The 27,668-nt window shown below is 52.3% G+C and overlaps 1 protein-coding gene across 1 annotated transcript; it reads left to right on the top strand.

The window, feature by feature from the left end:
• Nucleotides 1-190: 190 nt before the first annotated feature.
• MEOX1 (mesenchyme homeobox 1) lies at nt 191-16,590 on the top strand (the record flags this gene model as incomplete). The annotated part of the gene is made up of 3 exons (XM_081110549.1): nt 191-874; nt 15,157-15,329; nt 16,468-16,590. The coding sequence occupies exons 1-3, from the start codon at nt 406-408 to the stop codon at nt 16,588-16,590; spliced, it is 765 nt and encodes a 254-aa protein (XP_080966675.1). The 5' UTR covers nt 191-405.
• Between the last annotated feature and the right edge of the window lie 11,078 nt (nt 16,591-27,668).

Below are 27,668 nucleotides of genomic sequence, written 5' to 3'. Positions count from 1 at the left end.
GTGTCTCCGCAGCCCGGTCCAGCCCTCTGCAGGCATTTGCCGAGGGCTCCGGGGCGAGCACTCCATCAGCGGGCGCGTCTGGGCTGGGACAGTGAAAATGTTTAGTGTCCTCGGCGACAAACACACGCACAGGGGATCCCGCTAGGCAGGCTGGTGCGTCCGGGGGCAGGAAGCCAGGAGTGAAGTCGGACATAAGTGTGTGCACACACATACGCACGTGTGTGGACTTGAGAGACTTTAGTTTTGGGTTTTGTTTTGGTTCCTGGGGTGAACTTTCTGTTGAACATTTTGCCCTGCTATTTAATTTTTAATTGTTTTTTTTTTTTTTTTGCATTTAAAAAAAATTGAATATAAAAAGGGTAAGAATCGAACCTTTGAAAGACTGAGGCGCGCTGCAGACAGCAGATGGATCCCGTGGCCAGCAGCTGCATGCGGAGCCCCCACCCCCCGGCCCCTGTCTGGGGCTGCCTTCGAAATCCCCACTCTGAAGGCAGTGGGGCCTCGGGGCTACCCCACTACCCGCCAACCCCGTTCTCCTTCCACCAGAAACCAGACTTCCCGGCGACAGCGACAGCAGCGTACCCCGACTTCTCGGCCTCCTGCCTGGCGGCCACCCCGCACAGCCTGCCCCAGGAGGAGCGGGTCTTCACTGAGCAGCACCCCGCCTTCCCACAGCCCCCCGACTGGCACTTCCCTGTCTCAGAGGCCCGGCGTAGGCTCAACCCGGGCCCAACGGGGGGCTCCAGGGAGATGGGGGCCAGCAGCCCAGGTCTGGTGGACGCCGCGGGAGGCCCAGGAGAGGACTATGAGGTCCTTGGGAGCACTGCCAATGAGACGGAGAAGAAGTCAACCAGACGGAAAAAGGAGACTTCAGGTAGGTGGCTGGAGAGCAGCTGGCCCTGCTCTTACTGTGTGACCTTGGGGAGGTTTCTTGCCTTTTCTGAGCCTAACTGCCGTGACGGTGAATTGCAAACAAGTCTATCTAACCTACTCAAAGGCAGGAAGGAGTTACCTTTGGGGTTTCTTCTACTCAGAGCTCTAGGGTTCTCTGGCGATGGGGATGTCTGTGACCCCAGTACTCGTGGGCCCCAAGAAGGATGTGCCAGCCAGAGAATGAAACAGGATCCACAAAGATCTGGAGGACATGTGGGAGGGAGCCTCCGTGTCAGCCGGCAAGGGCTAGAGGGGGGCTTTCCTGACCCCAGGCTGCCTCTGGGTCATGCTTCTTCTCCCTGCCAGGCCCCCAGCAGCTCCAAATGGCCCCAGAGCCACAGGGTGCTCACCATGGGAATCAGCTGAGACGGAAGCTGGGGTGGGGGGTTAGAACCAAGGCCAGAACCCTGACTGTCAAGCAGAGCCAGCCAGGACCCAGTGTCTCCAGGAGCCTAGAGACAGAGAAGCAGGACTAGGGCTGGGATGGGAGAGGCAAGGGGTGAGGGGAGATGGAGTGCTGAGAGCTGGAGCAGACAGCCCGCAAAGGATCACCCTGCCTAGGTGGGCCGTGCCCAGGCCAAGGGGGCAGTTCAGTATCCTAAGGTCTGGGTGACCCTCAACGAAGGCCCTCCGGAGGGATCGCCGGCCGTGGGAGAGGCAGGGAGGCAGGCAGCCAAGGGCAAGCACTGGACTTCAGAATGCAGGTGAAGCCCAGCTCGGCGCTGGAAGCCAGAGGCCAGAGCACGGAGCTGGTCCTCTTGTTAAGATCCCAGCTTAATCCCGTCTCCTCCCCGAGGTAGGGACCTGTTTCCTCATCTCCCCATGGGCCCTCCTAGCTTCCCTCACTGCCTGCTCCCCTTCTGTCTGGGTCCCTTACCCCACCTTGCCCAGAAGAAGGCAGTACCCATGCCTCCTGCCCCCGCTGCCCACTTACAGCCACCCTTAAGGCAACATCTATCTATCTGAGCCCATAGAGGACCTTCTCATGAGCTAACCAGGGTCAGGTAGGAAATGAGAGGGCCAACCAATCAATGACAACATTCTGTGCTTTGCTTTACAAAGCACTTTCGATATAGCACGGATTTCCTGAGCATTGCTTTTTGCCAAGCCCCTACCCCGGCCCTGGGGATGCAGAGATGAATAAGATGGTCTCAACCTGCGTCCCCCCCCCCGCCCCCCCCCCCCCACACACACACACAAAGCTCAAACTGAGAGGGAGGAGAGGCCTACAGTTGCCTGTCTGACAGCGATGTGCTGCAACCGGGAAGTTCAAGGTACAGCAGGCAACACACATTAGCTCTTTTGAGTCCCACCAGTTTCGAGGTAAGCCCAGCAGGTGTTATCAGTAGGGTCTACATGTGTGGAAAAGGAGATGTGTAAAGTTTAAGGGGGTTGGGGGGGCTCTGCTAGAATGGAGTCTAAACAGAGTGAGCCACTCATTTCAATTTGCCCAGGACTTTTCTGACTTTAGTGTTGGAAGTCTGTGTCCTAAGAAACCTCTCAAACCGGAGCAATTGGTCACCCTAGAATTCAGCTCAAACCCCGAATTTCAGACCCCAGATCTCACACCTTCAGCCGATGTCAAGCACAAGCCTCATTTTGAAATATGAGGATTTTCAAACACGCTTGAAGAAGCCCCTCAACGCGTTCACAGTGGAGGATAACGATCACAGCCTTCCTGGCTGCTCAACAGAGGGGCCCTTTAAATTTCCAACCGCTTAAGCCCTGAACCGTTCCTAGCCCCGGCCGGAGATTTGCCGAGAATGGGACACTTTGTGCTCCTCTCCAAGGAGCTCTCAGTGACTTGGCTCGGAGCCTGATTGAAGAGCTCTCCCCTCCATGGCGCCGGCCACCCTCTCTGCCCACACCTCCCTCCGCCGCATCCAGCCACTTTCCAGGGAACTGGGAGCCAAGGCTTGGGAAGGCACGGGCAAGGCCATGGGCTGGGCTTAGGAAAAACCATTCCGTGTTTCAGCAAGACCCAAATACGCGTCTTCCCTTTTGGCCAGTGGCCCATGGCAGTGCGTTAGGGAGTAAGGTTGTGTGCCCAGCGGCTGACCACCCCACGAGGGCATGGACACCCTCCACTGAGTTTCCTGCCCTCTTCATAGGGGCAGCCTTGGGGCAGGGGAGGTTCCCATCCAGGAGGGGCCCTGGGCTCTCCTGCGGGGTCCCCTCAGGAGCAGCAGCAACGGCAGCAGTCACCTGAGGTCTGCAGAGCACAGCAAGCGGACCTTCATTCATTCTCTGGGGTCCAGACCCACCCTCCTGTTCAGCGTGGAAATCTTTATCACCCAGTTAGTTGCTTTAAGTCTTCCTTTGGGATTTAGCCGGAGGGGGAGGAGGCAGGAAAGATCAGCTTTGTAAGAGCATAAAGAACGGGGAGAGTGGTGGGCAAGGCTCACCACCCACTCTCAGAATCCGCTCACAAGGGACGAGCCCACAAAGTACCCCCTCGCCATCCCACCAATCCTGAGTCACTGGTTGGATTCTTACTTAAAAGTTTGATATTTTATTCAGCGTAGATTTTTTTGCATTGATTTTTATCTTTAAAAACATTGCATTAAAATATTATTTCTCTCGATTTACTGAGGTTTTAGGCACCCCTTGCATTTTGTACTCAAAGCAAGCGCCTTAAATACCTCCCCTTCGCCCCTGCTAAGCCATCTCTGGAAGGTTAATCAGCAGTGATCAGAAATGTGTTTTCTGTAGTGCTTCACAGTTCGGCAGGGTCAGTGTGAGCACCACCACTTTTGCCTGCATGACGTGGGGAAATTCTTAACTTCTTGGAGCCTCAGTTTCCCCAGCTCTAAAATGAAACTAGAACAATAGCACCTTCCATCGAGAGAGGCGGTGAAGGTAAAATACGATGATCCATGAGATTAACACTGTGCCTGGCCCATGAGTTCAATACATGGCAGCTATGAATGGTATGAGGCCCCTATTTCCAGAACCAGCCTTCTGTCAAATCTCCCTATTATTCTCGGGGTCAATGGAATTGAATGTTACAAATACACCGTCTCAGAAATTCCTGAGTCTGGGGTATATGACATGGGAACCTCTTACAATCATTGTTGGTCCTAAGAAACCAGTTGTCACCAATTGGGAGCTTGGAGCTCAGAGATCTGCTGGAGAGGGTGGGGGGGCAAGCGGGGTGCGGGGAGCGGTGGGGGGAGTGTGCCTGGTCAATGCCTCCCCTACTGGCTGGGGGAGAAACCTCCGGGAACAGAAAGTTACTGTAAGTCTGTTTCAAAAGGAACATTCTCTGCTCTCCCCTCTCCTTCCTCTGCCAGCCGCAACTGCTCCCACTGGAAGTGGGCTGATTTGCTCAAGTGAATGATCATGAAAGCGGGGTCCCTGGCCCCCCACTCAGAGACCTTCGGTTGGTTCACCGCACAAGACTGTGAGGTTGTCTCACCCCAGCCACTCCCAGCCCCGGGCCAGTGGGTGTTGAGACCCCTGCTGGCAGGGACAGCTGCGAGGCCCCGTTGTTTGCCCCCAATCTGTCATGGCTACTGTGGTTGTCTTTAATTTATGGGGATGAGGGATTTCTCGGTGATTTCCTGCCGGGGTTCAAGGGAAGGTCGCGCGTGATGGGCCTGGCTGCAGGTGAATCTGATCGCCCAAGAGGAGGCCCCTGGGCTTGGACTCAGCATTGCTGGCTGGGCTCTCACGGACTCATTCTGCCTTCATCATTCTCGCTTTGTTCCATCCTCCCTGGGCTCCGACACATGTGCCGACCAGGGACTCGGCCCTCCCCATCTCTCCCCTGCAAGACCTGATCTCTGCCTGCCCCTGCCCAATCGCGTGAATTCTCATTTCACTTGAAGTTTAAAACCCTCCACAAATTGGCTCCTTTGGCCCTTTTCTCCACCTGCTCCCCTTACAGGCCTCCTCCACCTCCACTGACCTTGCCACAAGCCACACCAGTCCACTTGCCTTGCAGATACACTCGGCTTTTTCTCCTCGACCCAATTTGCTAGAAACCTTTCCCTCCCCCCACTCTGCTGCCCATTGCTGTCCTACTTATTTTAACATCCAGCTTGAAAACCATCCCCTTCAAGAATTCTTTCTTTCTTTTTTTTTTAAATCGATGACTCCACTTGTACATAACATCATGTCAATGAAAACTATAGTTAAGGAGTTTCACACTGCAGTATCCACTACAATTTTAACCACATACGAGCTCTCCTGAGAGTCTTATCATGAGACATTTTGTATTTGAAATCTCCTTGGCTTTGCTTTCTATTATGGTAAAAAATGCATAAAATTTACCATCATAGCCATTTGCAAGTGTATGGTACAATAGTGTCAATTATATGTACCTTGTTGTGCAACAATCTCTAGAACTTTCTCATCTTGTAAAACTGAAACTCTATGTCCATTGAATGACAACTTCCTTTTCCCTTGCCCCAGGCCTGGCAACCAGCATTCTACTTTCTGTTCCTAAGAGCTTGATTACTTTAGATACCTCATATAAGTGGAATCATGCTGTATTTGTCTGTTTGTGACTGGCTTATTTTATTTAGCATAACGTCCTTGGGTTCATTCATATTGTAGCATTTTAACAGGATTTCCTTCTTTTTTAAGGCTGAATAATATTTCATGGTATGTATACACTTTTTTTTTTTACCCATCTATCTGTTGATGGACAGACACTTGAGTCACTTCCACCTCTTGGTGCCTCTGTTGAAAATCACTTGCTCATATAGGTGAGGGTTTACTTCTGGGCATCTATTCTGTTCTATCGGTCTTATACGGCTGTCTTTATTCTAGTGCCATGCTGTTTTGATTACTGTAGCTTTGCAATGTATTTTTAAATCATAAATTGTGAGACCTCCAGCTTTTCTTTCTCAAGATTGTTTTGTCTATTCGAGGTCTTTTGAGATTCCATATGAATTTTAGGATGATTTTTTCCTATCCCCCTCCGCCAAAAAAAAAAAAAAAAAAAAAAAAAGCCATTTGGATTTTTATAAGGATTGCATTGAATCTGTAAATCATTTTGGATTATATGGAAATTTTTATAATATTAAGTCTCCCAATCTATAAACATAAGATATCTTTCCATTTATTTGTCTTTTTAAATTTCTTTCAGCAATGATTTATGGTTTAAAGTGTACAAATTTTTGCCTCCTCAGTCAAGTTTATTTCTAAGCATTTTATTCTATTGGATGCTTTTGTAAATGTAAATTGTGTTCTTCATTTTCTTTTCAGATTGTTCATTGCTAGTGTATATAAATGCAACTAATTTCTGGTGTTGATTTTGTATCCTACAACTTTCTTGAATTGGTTTATTAGTTTTAAGAGATTTTTTTGTGGAAACTTTAGGATTTTCCACAAGATTATGTCATCTGCAAACAGAGATTATTTTACTTCTTCTTTTTCTATTTGGATGCCTTTTATTTCTTTTTCTTACCTGAGTGCTCTGGCTAGGACTTCCAATATTACGTTGAATTGACGTGGTGATATTGGGCATCTTTGCCTTGTTCCTGGTCTTAAAGAAAAAGCTTTCCGTTTTTCACCATTGAGTATGATGTTAGTTATAAAGTTTTCACATAAGGCCTTTATTATGTTGAGACAATTTCCTTCCATTTCTAGTTTGTTGAGCATCCTTTCTAGACCTCCCTCCCCACATACACAGAGCAAGCCTTGCTTATGCCTCCATTTTAGCATCAAACCACAGTTGGCCTTGCACCCACAAGTTTAGCTGCGTATGGGTGACTTTCTCCCTGGAATTGAAGTGTTTGGAGGGCCAGAATGATACCTGATTCACCTGTGCAGCCCCCCTAGAATCTACTGAAACATTTGCACACAAGAGGAGCTCACCCAATGTCTGGCCAGTAGCCTCTATTGCAGCCTGGCAGCCATTCATTCATTTTCCCACCTTCTCTCTGAGCTTGGCTCCACCACCCGGCCTGAGGGGTTCCACCATATGTGATGCGCTTCTGTAAAATGCATCAGAACTTTCACAGTCTCACTCATGGAGAAGGGTGCAGAGCCAGACTGCAATCATAAGATTAGCCCTGGGTCAGGGCGAGTGCTGGGGCCAGAAAGACAGACAAGCAGCCACAGGCAGGCTGGGCTGACTCTGCAGGAATCCCCTCGGGGTCCTGGGGTCAGCTCCCAAGTACCAGGGCCACCATGGGAAGCAAGTGGAGCTGCTCTGATTGAGCAATAAAGTGAACCCACCGTGGCAGAGCATTGGGGGGGGGGGGGGGGGAGCCTGCCACAGCTAGGGTGCTAGAGGGCCCAGACAGTCTAGAGAAAAGGGCACCTTTTTCTAATGTACAGAGAGGTCCCCTACGGGCTGGCATCAGCCTTGCCTTTGCTGTCCCTCCGCAGGGGTAAGCACTGGCTGTGGGAGTTCAGGGGGTGTCAGTCTGCTCAGGCTGCCATAACAACATACTATAGACTGGGTGGCCTAAGCAGAAGACATTCATCTTCTCAGCGTTCTGCAAGCTGGAAGTTATAGGTCAAGGTGTCGGCAGGTTTGATTTCTCCTGAGGCTTCTTGCCTTGGCTTGCAAATGGCCACCTTCTTGCCATATCCTCACGCAGTGTTTCCTCTGTGCATGGGCATCCCTGGTGTCTGTCTATGTTTCTTAATCAACAGCTACTCTTATAAAGACACCAGTCAGATTGCACAGGGCCCACCCTATTGGCCTCATTTTAACTGAATCCCCCCTTTAAAGGCCCTCTCCCTAAATACAGTCACATTCTGGGGATTAGGACTTCAAAAATAGGAATTGGGGAGGAGGGTCACCACTCAGCCCATAAACAGGGGGTACAGGGACAAAGGCAGGGTTCTAAGCAGTGGCACAAACGTTCCTGTTAAAACCCTGTTAGTGAAAGCAGCATCTCAGAGGTGGGCACGACCTCAGAGCTTTCCTAGCCCAGCATCCCAACTGCCTTTCCACTCAGAGCAGAGCCCTGCTTTCTCATCTGACACCAACAAAGAGAGATTTTTAAAAGTAGAGACGGCTCTGGCCCGGTGGCTCAGTTGGTGGGGGCATTGTCTTGTGCACCAAAAAGGTTGCAGGTTTGATTCCTGGATTGGGCACATATCCAGCTTGCAGGTTCCATTGCCGGTTGGGGCGCATAAGGGAGGCAACTGATCAATGTTTCACTCTCATCTCTCTCTCTCTCTCTCTCTCTCTCTCTCTCTCTCTCTCTTTCTCAAATCAATAAACATATCCTCGGGTAAAGATTTAAAAACAAGTGGAGCCCTAACCGGTTTGGCTCAGTGGATAGAGCGTTGGCCTGTGGACTGAAGGGTCCCAGGTTCGATTCCAGTCAAGGGCATGTACCTTGGTTGCGGGCATATCCCCAGTAGGGGGTGTGCAGGAGGCAGCTGATCGATGTTTCTCTCTCATCAATGTTTCTAACTCTCTATCCCTCTCCCTTCCTCTCTGTAAAAAATCAATAAAATATATTTTTTAAAAAACAGTGGAGATAGTTTTAGGAAAGAGTCTCTAAAGAAGTGGGCTGTTTGACAGAGGAATAAGGAAAGGAGGTGACAACAAAATATCTTTTCAAAGGCTTCCCCAATCCAGGCTGCCCATGTTCACATGTCAGTGAGGCAGTGGCCCAGACTCAGACAGAGCCTTTGCAGCCTGCCACCAGCCGGGCCTACCTGTCTCCGTAGGTTCACTGGACCAGGTCCACTGCAGTGCTGGACAGGGTGTGGTTTCAGGGGGGCACAGCAGCTACACCCCTCTCATCCCAACTCCAAACCTGGGCCTGGGCCTGCTCAGGCCCCGCCCAGATACATTCTGGAAGTTCTGGAAAAAGTCAGTTTCCACTGAGGCAGCAGGATACTGACCAGCTTCTAAGATGTAAGGGCCCAAAAAGCCCACAGGCCATAAGAAGGTCAGTTGAGGGACCACCTCAGCCCTGCCTACTGCCCTGCCAGGCTGGGGGCTCGGGATCCCATCCCACCCACTTGTCTCTGTGGCTTGAAGAAATCAGGCACCTGGACCCAGGGAGGTGGGATGATCCCAGAGGCAGAACAGCCCTTTCTTTTTTTTTTTTTCTTTTTAATCCTCACCAAGAATATGGTTGTTGTTGTCACTGATGAGAGAGAGAAAGAAAGGGAGAGAGAGAAAGAGAGAGAGAGAAAGGGAGAAGGAAAGAGAGAAACATCATTTTATTGTCTCTCATACGTGCCCTGGTCAGGGATGCCACCGGGTAACCCGGGTGTGTGCGCTAACTGGGAATTGAATCCGAGGCCCTTCGATGCACGGGACGGTGCTCTAACCACTGAACACACAGGCGAGGTCCAGAGCAGCCCTTTCTTTCTGGGGGGCAGGACCCCTGCAGACCCCCAGAGCCAGTCCCTTTCCCCAAGTCCTATCTACTCACTGAATCGGGCTTCCCTGGCCTCTGGCCAGCATTCCTCCCCACCCCCACCCTAGCCTTTTATATTTCATGTTTTTCCCTGTTTTCCTTAAACACAGTGCTGGAGGTATAGTGTGAGCAGTGGGGCCTGGGTCCTGAAGCCCACACTTCCTTTGGTGACAGCTAAGGACGACATCTGGAACTTATAAACACCAACAAAGCCCAGTGCTGCCCATGCCTCCCCCAGCCCATCTTGGAGGCTTGCTGCTGCTCCCACCTCTCATTTCCACCGCCTCCCTTCCTCCTCACGTCTCTGCTCCCCTCTTCCTGGGCCCCACACCCCAACTCATCACCCCACTCATTTCACTCTCCATCACCATCGTCCACCCTCACTGCTCACCCCACCTGGGACTCTCAGCAAAGACTACTGAGCACCAGGCATTTTCATTCCAGAAGAATCCGCTTCTCTCCCAGAAAACATGCCCTGAATTCCCCAGACCCGCTGCTGGGTTCAACAAAGAGGCTGGGAGCGCTACCCACGCCTCCTCGGGCACCTACATTAAGTTCGGCAGGGCCCAGTGAGGAAGGCCGGCCAGTCCGAGGAAGCCAGGGAGGTTCCAGAAGCCAACTGGCCTTGGGGGGCTCCCTCCAGGTCTTGTCTATTTTAAGGGGCTTTGACCCCTCCTTCTGAAGTTGAAAGTATCAAAACTAACAAGGATGTCAAAGGTGTGCTTTGTGAAGGAAGCCAGATGCCGTTTTCAGAGGGCTTGCCAGGGCCTCACCTACTGACATCATGCCCCGAATATCCCTCCCTGAGGAGTCCGAGTGAGACAGACCTGGACCCAGGCCCAGACACTGTCCCCGGAGTGAGTACAGTCTCCTGCTCATCCTCCTCCCCAGGGCAGTGTGACATGGTGGCCATAGCCCGGGACTGGTCCCAGGGGCTTTTGGCAAGCCACTTAGTCTCTGGGTTTTACCTTCCTCATCTCTTCAATGGATAGTATGCACCTTACCTATCTCACAGAATAATTCAGAGGAGCCAACCGGAAGCAACCTAATATGTGGCAATAGCTTCCTATCAAGAAATGTTGGGTCCTAGGCCCAATTCTGCCACTAGCTTGCTGTGTGTCTTTAGGAAAGTCTCTTACCTACTCTGAGCTCAGCTGTAAAATGAAAAGGCAGCATTAGATCATCACTAGGTCCCCTTGCAGCTCTATTATTCCATGATTCCGCAGTATATACGAAAGCCCAAAAGAAGTTTATCTCTGGCGGGGAATACATTGTTGTCAACTGCAAATTGTTATTCGAATACATGGCATGTGGCTTTCTATCTGGTCTTGGATAGAAATTTATGTAAAATGGCTGTGAGAGTTGGAGATACAGAACTCCAGAAAGGCATGTTCCCCAGAGTCTGTCTGGACTTCCTTGTAGCTCCGATAAAGCTGTCTGCTGACTTGAGGAAGGTCTGCCAAAAGTGACAGCAATTTATGAAATAATTTAGTTTGGGTGGTGTTAACGCTCATGGTGGAAACCGCAATCACACACACATCCTGTTGGCATTTCTCTGGGCACTGCCGACTGTTCCATCATGGCCCTGCTCGCTCAGAGGGCTGTGCAGGGGCTGGAGCAGCCAGCTGAGCACCAGCCTCCTCCCTCTGCCATCCTGGAAGAGGCACCGCTGCCCCTGAGAGAGAAGCAGGATCAAGGGGACCGATGTATGATTCTGACCCCTGCTAGTTACTGCGCCTGGCTTCCTGGGCCCCTGGAAGACTGACACATTAGTGGTTAGTAGTGGCCAGAGGCACAGATCCAAGCAGAGACATAGAAAAGTAGTAGAGAAGGGAAAATAGTTACAAGGCCTCACTGAAAAGGCGTCCCTATCACACAGCTCTGGAGCAGCATCTTCTAACCTCCCCCTTGAGTCATCACTCCAACAGCACCTCCAAGAGAACCTCCTCTGATGGTCCTTTCAGAGACTCAGCAGTGTGCCCAGTACTGTGCCGAGTGGTAGACACACCTTGCCCATCTCATTTGACCTTCTCAGCGGCCTCTGGTCACAGTGGATGTAGGTAACTATTCTCATTTTGCAAATGAGGAAACTGAAGCTCAGAAGGTCTTGGGCCCAAAGAAGGCCCAGGCTCTCCAAGGGGCCCGCAGACACCGCTGCCAACACTCAGCTTGGGGTGATGAGCTTTACATGTCGGGGGGAGGGGAGGGAGAAATAGCCCTGGGCTGAGGAGTAGATCTTGGGGCTCAGGAACTTGGGAAGTCTGGGGTAGGGTTTGGGGGTAGGAGTGTGGGGGTGGACCTGGGACAGAACGTAGGGCAAGAACCCAGATCTGACTGAAGGAAGGAACTAGAGGCCAAGATAAGAATATTTGAAACTGGAAGGGGCTCAAGTTCAAGGCCAGGGGGGTCTCAACAGAAGAGGGAGTAGGGAGAGGAGAAAGGATGTCGTATTGAGCAAGGACACTGACACCAGCTCCCCAAGGGAAAGAAGAGCCAGCGGGACTCTGTACTTCCACACATGGGGAAACTGAGGAGGGGAGGGAGGGCGGCTTCCCGACAGCAGTGCACTCTCGCGATCAAACCGTCCTGGGGGTGATGTGCAAGCGGCCTGTGCGTGTGCGCTGGCAGCATGAACGGCCCTGGCCAGAGATGGCCTGAAAGTGCTCATCGTTTTTCTTTGTCTTTCTTTTTTCCCCTCTCTCTTCTCTCTATCCTGTTGAAATGTTGGAGAACAAAGAGAGCCATAATTCCCACTTCAGTTTTCATAGCTAGTTTCCCATACCTCTGGCCCTTTTGTCATTCCTACCAGTGAGGAAAGTTCTTCCCCCTCAGGGAGCTGATGAGGGACAAGTGTCCGCCCAGCGCCAGTACCCCACCCTCTCTAGTAGCGGGTGCCCAAGCTTCCCACGGGGGCTCAGACACTACGTTCCCAGGCTTCTTTGTCCTATTTCCTCTTCTTTCCCATCCTGAGGCCCAGCCCCTAAGTCGGGTAACAGAGACGGGAGAGGAGAGTGAGTAGGGAGTGGCTGGGCTTGGCTGGCAGTGGTCAGCTGCCCACATAACCAGTCTAAGGCCAACTCAAAGGGGCCCTCTCCCTGCCTCCCCTTGTCTCTGTCAGGAGGATAGGGACAGGACGGTGTGGGTGGGTTAGGGGATTGTTTTCTGAGATCCCGTCGGGCACCTGTGTACACATAAGCAGGCCTGGGAGGAGGGGTAATGGGTGTGGGCAGCAACCCAGGATGAGCCCCCTGGGAGCCCTGGAGGCAGAGACCAGCAGAGCTGCCAGGGTGCAGCGAGAGGAAAGATGGAGAACCTGATGCCAGGATTGGTGGCCTCAGCACCAGTCAGGCAGATCTGGGTTCGAATCTTCGTCCTGCCACCTAAAAGCTGCCCAGAACACTGGACAGGGTCTGGGGCCTCTCGGAGGCTGCTTCCTCTTCTCTACTGAGACCTGCCTCCTATGTGCCAGGGACAGTAGCCCGCGAGAAAAGACAGTCCCATCCCTGGGGAGCGAGAGAGAGGGATTAATCAGATGATCACAGATCCCGGTGGCTGGAGAGGGAGGAATAACAGGGCCTCCTCCTGAGGGTGCCGTGTGGGGAGGATTAAAGCAGGGCTGCGTGGAAGCACGTGGAAGCCTTGCAGAAACGCCAGCGGATATCATCCCCCTCAGGTGGCATCTCGTGGAGTTGAAAAATTGGGAGTAAACTTCATATTTTCCCGGTGCTTTAAAGTTTTAAAAGCATCTCCCACACATTAGTTCGTCCGACCTTCCCAGTAACCCTGGCAGGTGGGTGCTTTATTGCCCTGATTTCTGGATGAGGTGACTCGGGCCCAGAGAGGCTGAGTGGCTCCCTCAGAAGCCCCAGCAAGGAGATCAGGGTTTTGCACCGCCCGGTGGTAAAGGGAAGGGCTGGAGATCGCAGAGCCCGGGACGGGACCGGAGCGGGTGGAAGTGAGGCCCCGCCGTCATGTGCCCCGGGGGGCCGTCCCTGCGCTGCGTGCCGCCCGCCCTCCCTCCCCGGCCAAGGCCGAGGGCTCCTGGGGGACCGGCCGCGGCTGCACCTCCTTCCCCCGCAGCCCACGCTCCGGCTTCCGGAGGGGTCTGGGCCGGCCTCCTCCGCCCTGAGCCAGGGGCCGCCAGGCGGACATCCCGGGCGGAGAGCGCGCGCCCCGCAGGCCGCCCACCCGGATCCCGGGCCCAGATCCCCAGCGCTTGGGCATCGGGACATCGGGGAGCCCTGGGGTGGCCCCTCCTCCGCCTTCTCGGGACGCCGGCAGCGCCCACTTGTCTTCCTGCCCCAGGGCGCAGGGTGAGGGGTGGCGGCGCCCAAATCGCTTTACCCGGCGCCTCCCCGCGCCCCGGGGCCGCCACGCCCGGCTCCCCGCCGAGTAACGAGGGGGCGGAGGACAAGGATCCTGACACACAGGGGAAGGGAGCCAGCAAGCGGGGTTGACGGGTCTCTACGTCCCCACCTCTGCGGGGGGCGGGGGGTGCTGCTTGGCCCAGAGGGTGGGCGGCTTCCACCGCCGGTCGGTTAGACTCAGCCTCTGAGAGCAGATGATCTTCCCCACAACACGCACAACCAGGTGGGGGTGCGGCCTTGAAGGGGCAGGGGGTTGGGGTGCAGCTTTCAGCAAAGCACCGACTGTGGGGCACGGCCTGTCTGTAAAACCAGGACAAGGAAGTGAGACTTCCCAACCTCGGAGCCTGCAGGAAGGGTGGTTCCCGCGCCCCGCACCAGCCACGCGGCCCCCATTGTCGGCTCCGGGGGCAGATGTGTGCTCTCCTTCCTGCCCCTCCACCCGCCTCCGCTAAACGCGAAGGGAGGGCCCCTCTTACCCTGCTCGGAGGTAGCAGCAGACAGTCCCTTCATTCGTTCAGTACTTGGCAGTTTGTAAACCCTTCCTACATACATTTCATTTGGACAGAATGTGAGTCAAGCTGCCTGGGCCTGACGGCCGCCTCCGCCATTCACTGGCTGATTGTACTTGGATGCCCTCGGGTCAGCTGGCTTCACTTCTCCGTGCTCAGCTTCCTGGTCTATGAAATAGGGCTAATACCAGAACTCATCTAGGGGGTTATTGTGAGGATGAAGTGACTGGTGCACGTACCGTGCTTGGTCCCTGCACCCTGTTAACAGTTATGACTGAGTGAGCCTCCTTCATAGATGAACTTTCCAGACTCCTCCAGGTGTCAAAGAGCAAAAGAAGCTTAAAGCAACACTTTTTGACTGACAGGTGCACACAGCGCCCCTAGAGATCTTGCTAAAATGCAGATTCTGATTCAGTACATGGGGGTGAGCGCTGTCTGAGATCCTGCAAGTCTGACCAGCTCCCTGCTGATGCTGCCACCAGAACACCCTTTTAGCAAGATCTCAGGGCCAGGGCAGTGGTTTGTAAACTTGACCGTGAGTCAGAATCACCTGGAGGGCTTGTTAAAACGGATCTCTGGGCTCTACTCCCAGAGCCTCTCATTCAGTGGGTCTGGGGTGAGTGAGGCCCCAGGACCTGCATTTCTAACAGTTGATGTTTCTGAGGACGGAGAACCTGTTTCAGAGCACCTTGCCCACGACTAATGCCAAGCTGGGGGTGAGCTGGGTGGCAGAGGTCATTGAACAGCCAAAGGCAGCTTCTTGTGCTTTGGGAAGAAAACCGTGGGGGTGAGGGAGCTGGCATCTAAAGTTGGGAGCCAAAAGAGTTCCCCTTTCTCAGGGGGTTAAGATACTCGCAGGAAAGATAAAGGGACAACGTGGGTTCTTTCTCAGCATCCTTTCAGAATAAGAGAGACAGGAAAAGGCTGCCCGGCTGTGACCAAAGAAAGGGAACCGAAGTCCTTGAGGTTTACGTCTTCCTGTTTGGGGCCCTCTCTCCCCAGACAGCCAGGAGAACCGAGGCAAACCGGAGGGCGGCAGCAAGGCCCGCAAGGAGAGGACGGCCTTTACCAAGGAGCAGCTGCGGGAGCTGGAGGCCGAGTTTGCTCACCACAACTACCTGACGCGGCTCCGGAGATACGAGATCGCCGTGAACCTGGATCTCTCCGAGAGGCAGGTGGGCGCTCTGGGGACGCGGCTCCTCTTCTGGGCAGCCCTCCTCTCCTTGGCTCTCTCACCCCCTCCCTTCCCACCACCCCTCCCTGAATCTCCACGTCTTCTCCCTCTGCCCAGGCCAATGGACCTCAACTGTGGCTGGGACCTGGGAATCGCCTGGGGAGATTTTAATAACACCGATGGGACTGGTTTTATGGGACTGGGATAGAGTTCAGGCACCAGAGTTTTTTAAAGGTCCCCCAGGGTGATGCTCACGTGCATCCAGCATTGGAGCCTCTGATCTGGTTATTCTCAACCTGGAGTGCGATTGGAATCACCTAGGAAGAGGTGCTTGTTTAAAGAATGTGGGTCTGGGAGCTCCAGAGAGTGACTTTGCAATAATAACGAGGGGGCCTGGGATCTGCATTGCTAATAAGTTCTGCAGGTGGTTCCGGTATGGGGCTGGTTCCTGGGCACACACTGAGAAGAACTTCCTAGCCCTTTGTTTGGGCTTTCCCTTAGAGCATTCCACCCACACCCATGCTCTGACGTAGAGTAAAGTATACTAATAATAATAATGATAATAACAATAGTATTTGATAGCGCTCTGCCAGAGTCCTGGATTTAGAATCAGAAGACTTAGATTCAAATCCTGCCTCTACCACTTCCTAGCCCTGTGACCCTTGGGACATGTCTCCCACCCCTTCTGGGTCTCCATCTGTAAAACGGGTCATCACCCCACTCTTGATGAAGTTCCGATGAGAAAAATGTGCAAAGCAGAGTTACTAAGCTTTGCAAATGTGCCTAAAGATGAGGCTGGTCAACCTTTGCTCCCAGGCCCTTGGGTCACAGAAGCTAGAGGGAGGGGGTAGTAGCACAGGAGGGGTGGGGCATGGGAGAGGGGGTGGAGCCAATGACGAGTGACTTGTAGAAACTGTCCCTATGTGTGCCTAGGACTTTTTTTTAATCTGGAGACACAAGGTGGGCCTCTGAGCGGATCGGAGTGTCCTCCCTTTGGTCTCTGTTCCTGGAGCCTCTGGAGGAGTGAGGAGGGACAAGCAGTGTTTAGAGCTGGGGTCCCGGGAGCTGCCTCCTGGCCGGCGGGAGCATCGGCTGGGGAGGTGCTTGTCTTGACCCGGCTCCTTTGCTTCCTCGCTCAGGTCAAAGTGTGGTTCCAGAACCGAAGGATGAAGTGGAAGCGTGTGAAGGGGGGGCAGCCCCTCTCCCCTCATGGGCAGGACCCCGAGGATGGGGACTCCGCAGCGTCTCCAAGTTCCGAGTGAGATTCTCCGTGGAGAATAAAAGACTGAGGACGGAGCCCCTACCCAGCTCCCCCAGCCCAATCCCACTGTCACCTTCTCCCACCTCCCCCGGGGCAGCCTTTCCACATCTTGCAGTGACCCTTGGATATGAAGCTGCCTGGTGTTCCCGGGAGCCTTGAAGTTTTCCAGAAAGTTCTGTCCAGCATTGCTGTCTTAGCTACCCCTTTCCCAGGGCCTTTTCTTCCCACAATTCTTGTGGCTCATTCAGCGGCCAGGTCAGACCTGAGTGAATCCGGGGAGCAACTCCGGGGACACTGCTTCTCGGGGTCCCTTGGCTGCTGCCACACCTTCCCCTACCACCTCCTCCTACATCGGCCAGGCCTCCTCCAGGTCTGAACACCGCCTGGCCTGCTGGGAGAGGAGCCTTGGGACCAGCTGGTGACTCATGAAAGCTAATGCTTCACAAGAAAGGAAATGACTGAGACAGACAGACACACACACACCCCGAGACCACCTTTCCTTTCTGGGCTCTATAGCTGAGCCTTTGGGGGCCCTGAGTTGTCCCAAAACCCCTGGGAAAATCAGTGTGAGGAGGGTTGAGGACAGAAACTCAGCTGCTGCAAATCAGAAACCATCCCTGCCTCTGAATGTGTTGGCTGTTAGGTGGGCAAGTGTATTAGCACTGGCTGGAAGAAGACAGCGGGAAAACTTCCTGGTATACATCTCTGCGGTCCTGTACAGGCCCGTTCACACTGGCTTAACTTGTGGCGGGGGGCGGGGGGATGAGAATGGACCCCAGGACACCACCTGCTTTTTCAAAATTAATTCAGAAATACAGCTGGGGCTGTTGAGCAGCGTCCAGAGCAATGGAGCAGGTATTCCTTTTAAATCCACAACCTCTGGATTGAAAAACTATCCAGATGCTCGCATTATTGAACTGAGGGCTGGAAAGTGTCCCCTGTGTTCTCGGGCTGCTGGGCAAGGGGCTGGAAATGCTGAACCCGGGAGAGCGAGGTTCCCCAGCTGCAGTGTCCTGTGCTGTCACAAGATTAACTGCAAATGGGGACAACAAAGCAACCCCCCTTTCTCCACGGGATGCATTTGAGCCCCTCCGCTGTGTTCCACACAAATGCTACTTTTATGGAGGAGCTGCTAAGTTTATGGGTGTGGACTGCCCATGTCCTCTGGGGTGACAGTCCAGGACTGATGGCCGAACAGCCTGGGACAACTGAAGCTTTGGAGAAGGACCCCCTGCCTGCCCCAGCGCTCCATCTCCCATACCAGCTGCTGTCGCAGAGGGAGGTCAGCGAGAGTTTGGATCTCTTGTATGTATATTTAATCATTCACTTGTAAAAAAAACCCACCTCCCCTCCCAAAAGGACGACTGTGGTGGGAAATGATTGCCAAATGAGATGGCTGGTTAGAGCATGCGTAATTTCTTTCTAAATCATACTTCATCTATTTTCTTAAGATTACATCAAGGTAACTGTGCGAGGTCAATTCACTTAGTAAGAAAACGCTTGGAAAAATAAAATCAATAAAAGAGCAAAGCGCCCACACCTTTTTCCTTGCGGAGCTAAGAATCACAGCTCTGTGTGCAATCCTCTGGTGCGCCTGTGATGATGGACCAATGTGTAAAAGCAACAAAAAGGGGGAGCAGTCATCTCGAACAAGTTAGCCCCCTTTAGGTTCTTCAGAATGGGGGCAGGGGTGCAAATGTAATTGTTGCCTAAAAAAAAAAATCTTTCTTCCCATACAAACTGCTTTGTCTTATTTCCCATTGTAAAATGTTAGCTTTCAGCTTCCTTATCCTCTGGCTTATTGAATAGTCAAAGTTCTGTATACAAAAGATGAACTCCTTTGTTAATAAAGAAATCTTGACCATAAACTAACCATCCCTAATTTTTAAAATCAAAGTTTGGAGGTTTTGTTTTTCAGGGTAAAACAGTATACATCAATAGTAATAAAAATAACACAAGGAAAAAAAATGTCCCTAATTCTATGTCTTTTTAGTTAAAAAAATATTTGTCTCACTGAGATGTCAACGATGGACATAATAGGACTGGCTCGAGACGGGAGGGAGGGAGGGATCCAGGAGAGGAGACCTGGCCAGTTATTGGCTTTGAGGCCATGGGCAGTGACCAGAAATGACATCATCAGGAGCTGGCAGAGGAAAGCAGACCCACCAAAATCGAGGTGCCACAGAGAAGGTCCAGGTCCAAAACTAAGCAAAACAGATCCCTTCAAGGACTCTAACACTCCCTCCTAGCTTCAATCCAGTAGCTTCAGAGAACATTGGCCTCTCTCAGTTTCCCTCATCTTTCCAGAATATTCCTTCTATGTCTCCAGGTAGACCGCTTTCTCAATGCTGTTGACCCCCTGCTGGTTCTCCTTCTGTCCACTGCCTTCCCCCTCCTCAAGCTCTCCCCAGATGATCCCATCTACCGACATTTTTCTATTGTGGTAAAATATACAAAACATAAAATTTCAACCATTGTTCAAGTACAGTTCTGTGTCATTAAGTACTTTCACATTGTTGTGCAACCATGGACAACAACTTTCCTCTCCCGAACCTTTTCATCTTCCCAAACAAATTCTGTGCCCGTTAAATATAACCCCCCTTCCCTCCTCCTTTCCATCTACCTACATCCAAACAGTGTTGACTCCGTGTTGGGCACTGTTCTAAGAGGTGGCACTGGTATTCCTGTCTTACAGACGAGATTACTAGGGCAGAGCCAGGTGACTAAACCCCCTGGTTTTATAGCTTATTAGTGGCTGTGGTAGAGCATATGATGGGGCCCAATTAGTTTCCTCCTTCTCCACTAGGGGAATACAGCCCCCTGGCCATTGCCAGAGGCTGTACCTCCGAGGGGAGGAAGGTACTTCTCTGCCTCACTGAATCCAGGTTTGTTCCTGTGACCTGCTTTGGCCAATAGGAAGCGAGCAGAAGCGCCGGCAGAAGTTTTAGAGCCATCCTGTGTCTCTACCCTTGCTCTTTTCCCTCTGAATGTGGCTGAGAGGAATTCCACCAATAGCCTGGGCTACAGAACCCACGACCTTCATACATGCAAGTGAGGATATAAAAGTCTGTTGTTGTAAGCCACTGGGATTTGGGGGTCATTTGTCACCGCTGCGCCACCTCATGAAAACTGACTGCTGCAGTGATGACATTGGGATTTGAATCTTGGCATTCTGGCATCTGGCCAGCACTTCCCTATACCCCATCTGGGAGCTTCAGGTTTCATATTCCTCTGCCTACTTCCCTTTGCTACCTGGATGGCTACAGGCACCTCGAACTTAAAATATCTGAAGGGGGAGTCTCCATTCCCTCAATGAGGCTGGCTCCTTGGCCTGCATTCTGAATCCTGCATTGTAGTTGGCAACACAACAACCTACCTGTTCATTCGTACTAGAACCCTGGGACGCATCCTTGATGTTCACCTCTTGGCTTTGCAGAATCAGTCAATTACCTGGTCCTGCTCACTTCACTTCCTATATAGATCATTCTCATACCCACTGCGTTCTTGATCTTCGCACCACCATGGCCTTTGTTCAGACTGCCAACATCTTTCAAAGTTGTGGCTCCTCAAAGTCCATCCCCTAGAGCAGGGGTGGGGAATGTCTGGCCCGAGGGCTGTATAAGCCCCAAGAAATCATTGGGTCTGGCCCTGCCAAGGCATTAGCGGTGAGTTAATTAAATGTTTGACCAAATATAGCAGGCTAATTTTTAAGTTGATAATGTTGTATGGCCTGAGAATCTCACCTAATAATAGACAAACATGTAAATTAACCGTCCCTCCGCTACACTCACCAGCCAATCAAGAGAGTATGCAAATTAACCCAACAAAGATGGCGGTTAATTTGCGTACATAGGGGCGAAGTGGCGGAGCAAAGACTGAAGGCTCCATGCAGAGCCATGAAGACTGAAGGCTCCGGCCGGAGCCAAGGCCTGGGTCCCAGGTGCGGGAGGAACACCGGTGCCGGCAGCCAGGGGAAGGGAAGACCTATTGCACAAATCTCTTCATGCAACAGGCCTCTAGTGGTGTTATAAATATCCAAATGGCCCCTGGCAGAAAAAAGGTTCCCTACCCCTGCCCTAGAGCAATCACATGCACGCACACACACAGACACACACAAACACATACAAATCCATGTCACCCCTGATTTAAAACCTATCAATGGCTTCCTATCACCTACAAACTAAAGTTTTAAAACCCTACACAGGCCTCCAGGGTCCCCATGCTCTGCCCACTACCTACCTTGACCCACCACCCCTACCACAAACTCCATTCCCCAGCAACCAAGCCCCCTGCCTTTCCATGAGCACACGCCACGTGGTTTCTCTCCTATATTTGGCTCATTCTCCTCTGTTTGGACTCCCAGACCAAGGACTTTGGCATTTTAGGAGCAACTCAAGGGACAATTCGAAGGGAACACAGAGGAAGTTTCAATGTGTCAATAAGGCTCAGCTAATTTTCAATAATAGGCAATGCCTGACATCAGTCAGCACCATTAGCCAATTTCTAAAATCAATAGAAAAAAATCTCTTTTGATATGAGAATTTTAATTTCCCCAATAAACAGAGTTAAAAAAATCCATTGAGGGGAGTCTGATGGTGACGCACACGTCAATCGTGTTTTCTGGTTCTTTTGAACACTTGCGGATATTAGGGATGACCTAACTCGTCTCTCACCATCGGCCAGTTTAATCCCTTACAACGAATCCCTTACAACTACCAATGCATCATCCCTGAGCTCCTCCCACTCTTCAGTGTTGCCGTTTGATTGACCGGCGCTGGCTGAACAGTAGCAGCCGGAACCAGCTGCTTCTCTAGTTGGTGAAAATCCTCTGCTTTTCCTGGGGTGCACATCTGTACCAGGGAAGCAAGGCCACCCCACTGGTGACTCCCTGATGTGAACCAGTGACTATGACCGGAAATGGTGGCTCAGTAGGAATCCAAACCACCAAGAATTCCCAGACAGTAACTTGTCAGTAATGGGTTTCTCCATCCTTGAGAGAGCATCAAGGACGAACGAGTGTGTGGCTGCCCTTTGGAGAGAGGCAGAGAGAAGAAAGAGATGAAGCAAGCAGGGGATCCATTTCTAAATGAAAGGGCCTGGGGGCGGCGGGGGGAGGGAGAGTGATGCCCAGGGCTTCAGAAATCTACCCACCTGCCTGGGCCAGGCCCTGCAGTGGTAGCATATTTTTCTACAGCTCTTGTGTTCAAAGAGGACCAGTGTCAGGCAGAGATCCACTCTTTCCTATCTGGACCCCCAAAGCGCCACAGTCCCAGTAACCAGGAGAGCTCATGGTGGGCGGCTTTCTTTCTTCCATTGAGTGGAAATGTTTTCCATTAAGAGGTATATAACCTCCAGCCAGGCAGAGGGGCCTGTGCCAACTAATCTCTCACAACTACCAGCGCAGCAATTGTCAATTGCCTCCTCTCTCGGCCACACGCACTGGGCTCTCACCATGTGCCTTCTCTCAGTGGTTGCCTTTTCAGTCCCATTTGCTGCAAACCATCAATAGACACCTTCGGAAATACCTCAAACCCATGCCCTTCTCTAATGCCACCATCATCCCTGGCCACTACTGTCTTTTTATCTCTGTCTTTCCACCTTGTGTGTGTTCCTTTATGGCCCTTCCCACAATTTGCAATTCTTCTATTTGCTGTTTGCTTATTCATTTGTGCTTTGTAAGCTGGAGGGAAGAAAAGGAAATGTGCGTCTCCGATCATTTTATTCCCAGCTGCTAGCATGATAGCTGCACATAACAAATGCTCAATAGATAGTTATGGCATGGATGGATGGATGGATGGATCAATGGATTGATGGATAGATGGATGGATGGATAGAAGGATGGATGGATGGATGGATGGATGGATGGATGGATGGATTGATCGATGGATAAGGGACTTGTTAAATTAGTGGTATTGCCGGCTTCTCAGGTCACAGTGCCCATTGCAGGCCACATGGATCACACAGGGGCCTTGCCTGTGCTGAGGGGCTGCCATGGCCCAGAAGCTGGTCAGACTAGCTCAGTGGTCAGCAAACTCATTAGTCAACAGAGCCAAATATCAACAGTACGATTGAAATTTCTTTTGAGAGCCAAATTTTTTAAACTTAAACTATATAGGTAGGTACATTGTTATTAACTTAATTAGGGTACTCCTAAGGCTTAGGAAGAGCCACACTCACGGGGCCAAAGAGCCACATGTGGCTGGTGAGCCGCAGTTTGCCGACCACTGGACTAGCTGGCTTGAAGCCAGACAGGTCTTTAGAGCCCACTAGGTCTGGCAAGCCATGTTCTTGCCCCAAAAGGGGGCCCTGGACGCTTACCCTGGTAGCCCAAGGAAGTATCTCTGATTCTGGCCACTGGCCTAAGATTATCTGACATTCGCTCCCCCACTCTGAGGCCCGAGCGCTGTCTGAAGTCTGAATGAACCTCTTCCCTTTGACCTGCAGTTGCAAAGAAACAGCGTTCAGGGCCCGCCTGACCTGATAAGGGGCTTGTGAGCAGCTTATGCGAGTCTCTGAGGGTGATGCTTAATAGCTGGAAGGTGACATCAGGGTCGGCACTAATATCCGATTGAACAGAAGGAGACATGACCTAACTCGTCTCTCACCATGGGCCTGGCTGCAAGAGCTTCTCATTCTTTATTAATTTTCTAACCGGGGCGGCTGGCTCAGGACTCCAGCCTGTCCCCAGAGCTGGGGCCCGCGGCTGGGCTCAGCTCCAGCGTTATTGGGAAGGGAGCAGGCTCAGCTGGGCCCGAGAGCCCCGTGAAGGGTGGCCACCATCGAGACTGTGCTGATTATGGCCAGAGCCCGTCAGTCGGGTTTCTCCACCATCCAGCTGATTCCCCAGCTTTGAGAAAATCCAGTAGGGCAAACGCAAGGTCTCTAAAGAATTCCTCACGGTACAGAGGAGAACGTGCTGCAGCCTCTCATCAGCCAGCAGGCTTCCCTGGGCCTGCAAAGGGTGGTTTTATTTGTGTTTAAAAAATGATTTAAAACCAGTTTCCCAAGAGCACAAATCCTGTCTAAAGCACCCAGCACACCTGGCTAGGGCTGAATGTCTGGTCTGAGCTGAACGCTGCCTGGTGGGACCGTGCTCTCTTCGGGTTGTTTTCTTTTAATATACTCTTCACAGCCGGAAGAGAAATCCCTTCCTCCTTATCACCTTCCCGCCCCCAGCTCCAGCACACACACACACACACACACACACACACACACACACACACACACACATTTCAGGGACTGACGGACTGAGGTTCTGACCCAGGCTCTGCCACAAACTGGCTGTGTGGCTTTTGTCAAGTCAATTAATTTCTCTGAGCCTAGTTTTCTTATCCCGGTGGCCTGAAGAAGTTGTGGTGCTTGAAAACAATAGTTGAAAAATGCTTCTAAAAAGTAGAGATTGTATTTATTCATAGGCTGATGGGTGCTTTATTTATTCATTCATTCATTCATTCCACAAAAATATTTCTTGGGTGCCAACGTGTTAAGTGCTGGGCATGGTAAGTGGAGACAGAGCCAGCCCCCCAGGACAATGGGGTCAGATCTACAGAGTGCCTAGCACTGTACCTGGCCCAGAGTGGACCCTCAGTAGGATGAGATATATTCTCTCTCTCTCTCTCTCTCTCTCTCTCTCTCTCTCTCTCTCTCTCCCCACACACACACACCCCTCCCTCACACACACACACACATACACACACACACACACCATGTTCTAGACAGAGTTTTCTTCTCTTTCCACAGGGAGGCTGCAACCCAGTGACAACAAAAACACAGAGCAAGGAGGAGGAGACCTAGGTTTCAATATCTGCTCCCTTACTCATTTGCTGTGTGACTTTAAGCAGACCACTTACCCACTCTGGGCCAGTTTCTTGGTGTACAAAAACAAAGCATTCTAACACCTTCCTCTACCTTGATTACAAAAGATAAGCAGACACTGTGGGCAAAATGTGCTCAAAGCACCAAACTGTCCAGATAAAAGCACTACTAGAAGCAGTAGGGGTAGTGATGAAGATCAGGGTCTGGGGGGGGGGGGGGGCGGTGCTAGACTCAGATTTGCTTCTAATGTGCTGACCCAGAGCAGAACTCCCATCTGCTCCCACACTGTGGCCACACACAGCAGCTTTACGCACACCTGGGATAGCAGTTCAGCTGTTAAAAGCACCCTCCTCCCACCCCAACACCCCCCCCCCCCTCCATGGGACCTTGACCCAGGATACCTGGGGAGGAGCAGCCTCTTCAAAGGGGTCCCTGGGTCAGAGCCAGAAAGTGGCTGCCCAGGACACTGCTGGACAGCATTTTCCCAGGAAGTCTTACAGTGGTTCTCAACCCACAGTCCTCTCTCGCCAGCCCTTCTCCCTTCATTCTCTCTCCCCTCCGCACTACCCCTGCACCCCACGTCCCCTCCCCAACCTGTGAAAACCCTAAAGCAGGGAAAACCAGGCACAGTTGCCTCTTCCCAGCAGCTGCCCTAAAGGCCGCCTGACCTGCCAGCAAGTTCCCCACAGAAGGCGAAGCCAAGGACTGCGGCCATATTTCTTCTGGGAGAGGGCGAGGAGTCCCAGTTCCCTCAAATGCCTCTTCATCCTCAGCCTCTACGTGCTAAATGTTTTCCTCGCCCACCCCTCCCCTTTCCAGAGCTTTGGGGACCTGAGAGGATTGTTGGGAAGATGGGGGTTGCTGGGGCAGCCGAGGTCTGCAACACTGGGGGACCCTCGGCCAGGCCCAGACTCTTTAAGCTCAAGAATTTGTGGCCCTTCTGGGGGTTGTGGTGCAGGATGCACCTTCAGCCCCCAAATCCCCTCTGTGCGTCCCGGACGGATCTCTGTGGAGCAGATGCCAGGGTGGGGAGAAGGACACAATGCCCCTCTTTGTTGGGGGGATCGGCCGGCAGTCGGGGAGGAAGTTAGACAGCGCTCCTGACAGCAGGCTCTGTCTGGGGTGTCTGTGAAATATGGGCCAGAGGGGCTCCTTCCTGAGACCAGTTCACGGCTGCCCGTCCCCCCACCCCCGCTTTGGGCAGAGAGGACACTGCCTATTTGGAGGGAAGTGATATATGACACCCCGCTTCCTTCCTTCCTCCCCAGGCGCTTAAGGCAGCTCCTGGTCGCTCCTGGGAGGTGAGGATGTACCTGCATGTTTGTCTACATGTGTGCATGGGTATGTGGATCATATACGTGCATGTCCACGTGGTTGCATGAGTGTGTGTTTGCTGTGTGTGTGTGTGTGAGTGTCTTCACTCCATGGCCAGGGAGAGCATTCAAAATGCTGCCTCCAAAATACTGGCCAGGATGGCTCCCTCTTCTCTCATGCCTGCCTTTGCTCAAACCCAGATGAAGGCCTGAGGCCCTCGCGCCTAAACAAAGTTCTTTAGGGAATTATGCCGTGAGGGAAGGGGAGGCGGCTGACGGAGCCCCGGCCTCTGGTTTCATCTTCCAAGTAGCCACCTCACGTGGAGGAACTGTTCTCCAGAGGAGCTCAGCTCCCGCCTCACGGAGGCTCCGGGGAGGTTCCTAATCCAGCCGAGGCCTCAGAGCCTCCAGTGGCCCTGGAGCCATTTGTCTTTCAGGGAGGAAATGGGAGGATATTCCCACCCACCTCCTTTGTGGCCATCCAGGCCTGCACATCTGGGCCACAGCTGGCTGCTGAGCTGCCCTGACGGGTCTGTTCTCTCTAAATGACAAGAAGACAGAGAGTTGTCAGCAAAAAGCACCCCAACTCCTCAGCCAGCCGGGAGCCATAAAAGATGGGACTTGGTTTCCCCATCTGTAAACTAGAGCCAAGATCAAGGGCAGCCCTGCCTTCTGAAAGGTCTACTGGGAGAATTAAAGAATAACATAGCCCAGGTGGTGTGGTTCAGTGGTTGAGCATCGACCAGGAGGTCACGGTTCGATTCCCGGTCAGGGCACATACTGGGTTGCAGGCTCGATCCCCAGTGGGGGGGGAGGGTGTACAGAAGGCAGCTGATCCATTAGTCTCTCTCATTGTTGATGTTTCTATCTCTCTCCCCCTCTTCCTTCCTCTCTGACATCAATTTTTTAAAGTGAATAAATAAATAATAGCAATCTAAAGTGTGGACATACTCAGTAAACTCTAAAGGGCTGCCCAAAGGTTGGTGACTAGTATACATCCAACAAATGCCTGCCAGGCGTGTGCTACAGGTGACACTGGGATGGGCGCTGTGAGAGAGTAAGAAAAAAGCGATTTATTACCTCAAAGCCGGTGAAGTCTTTTCACCGTTGCTGCTGTTGACCTGGGTGGGGATCTTATGCCCATTATGCAGATGAGGACACCGAAGTTCTGACAGCTGGAGGGCCTTGCCCAAGGCCCCACATCTACTCTGTGTTGGACGTTATGGCCCCTTTTGTTGTGCATGGCGTCATGTGGGCTGTCGTGCAAGACTTCTTTGCTCTCTCTGACGCGCCAGGCTGGTCAGCCAAGCTGGGCACGACCTGAGATGGGGCAGGGAATTGGTGTGAAGTGACAGGCAGAAAGCCTTGGATGTGAGTTATTATCGCATCCAAACCAGTTTCTGAGCCTCGAGCACTTCCCTTCCTCTCCCCCCGTCTGCCAAAGGGTTCGGTCTTGGGAGCGCGATTCCATGCACTGTCCGCTCTGCCAATCTGCCTCCCCTGTCCTCAGGGAACCTGGAGCCTCATCCAGGGCGAACCCAGATGGCTGAGTGGCAGGAAGGCTTTACAGGATTCAGTGGAAAGAATCTGGCCTTTCGAGTCAAGCCGATCTGGTCTGAACCCGGCTCCACCTCTTCCTAGTGTGGGAGCTTGGCCAAGCGGGAGTTTCTGAGCCTCAGTTTCCCCGTCCGCAATGGGACGCATCCATCGTGCTGGGCTGTCACGAAGATTAAATACGCTCACGTGTATGGAAGAAGCCAGCCCAGGGCGTGGGCCTCATCGGGCTCAGGGAGAGCGGGTTGCCTTGCTCTTCCCCAGGGAAGATGTGACCGATGAGATACAAGACTAGTGAGTCCCATGGAGGACCCAGGGGAGACCGCATTGGCTCTGCAACCACGGAGACGGGAGCAAAGGACTGAAGCTTTGGCCAGACGAGCCTGGACAAGATGGC

The sequence above is a fragment of the Myotis nattereri genome (assembly GCF_964212035.1).
Source record: "Myotis nattereri genome assembly, chromosome: 16".
NCBI lineage: Eukaryota > Metazoa > Chordata > Mammalia > Chiroptera > Vespertilionidae > Myotis > Myotis nattereri.
Note: the sequence above shows the minus strand (reverse complement) of the source record. Positions and strands in the feature narration are given on the sequence as shown.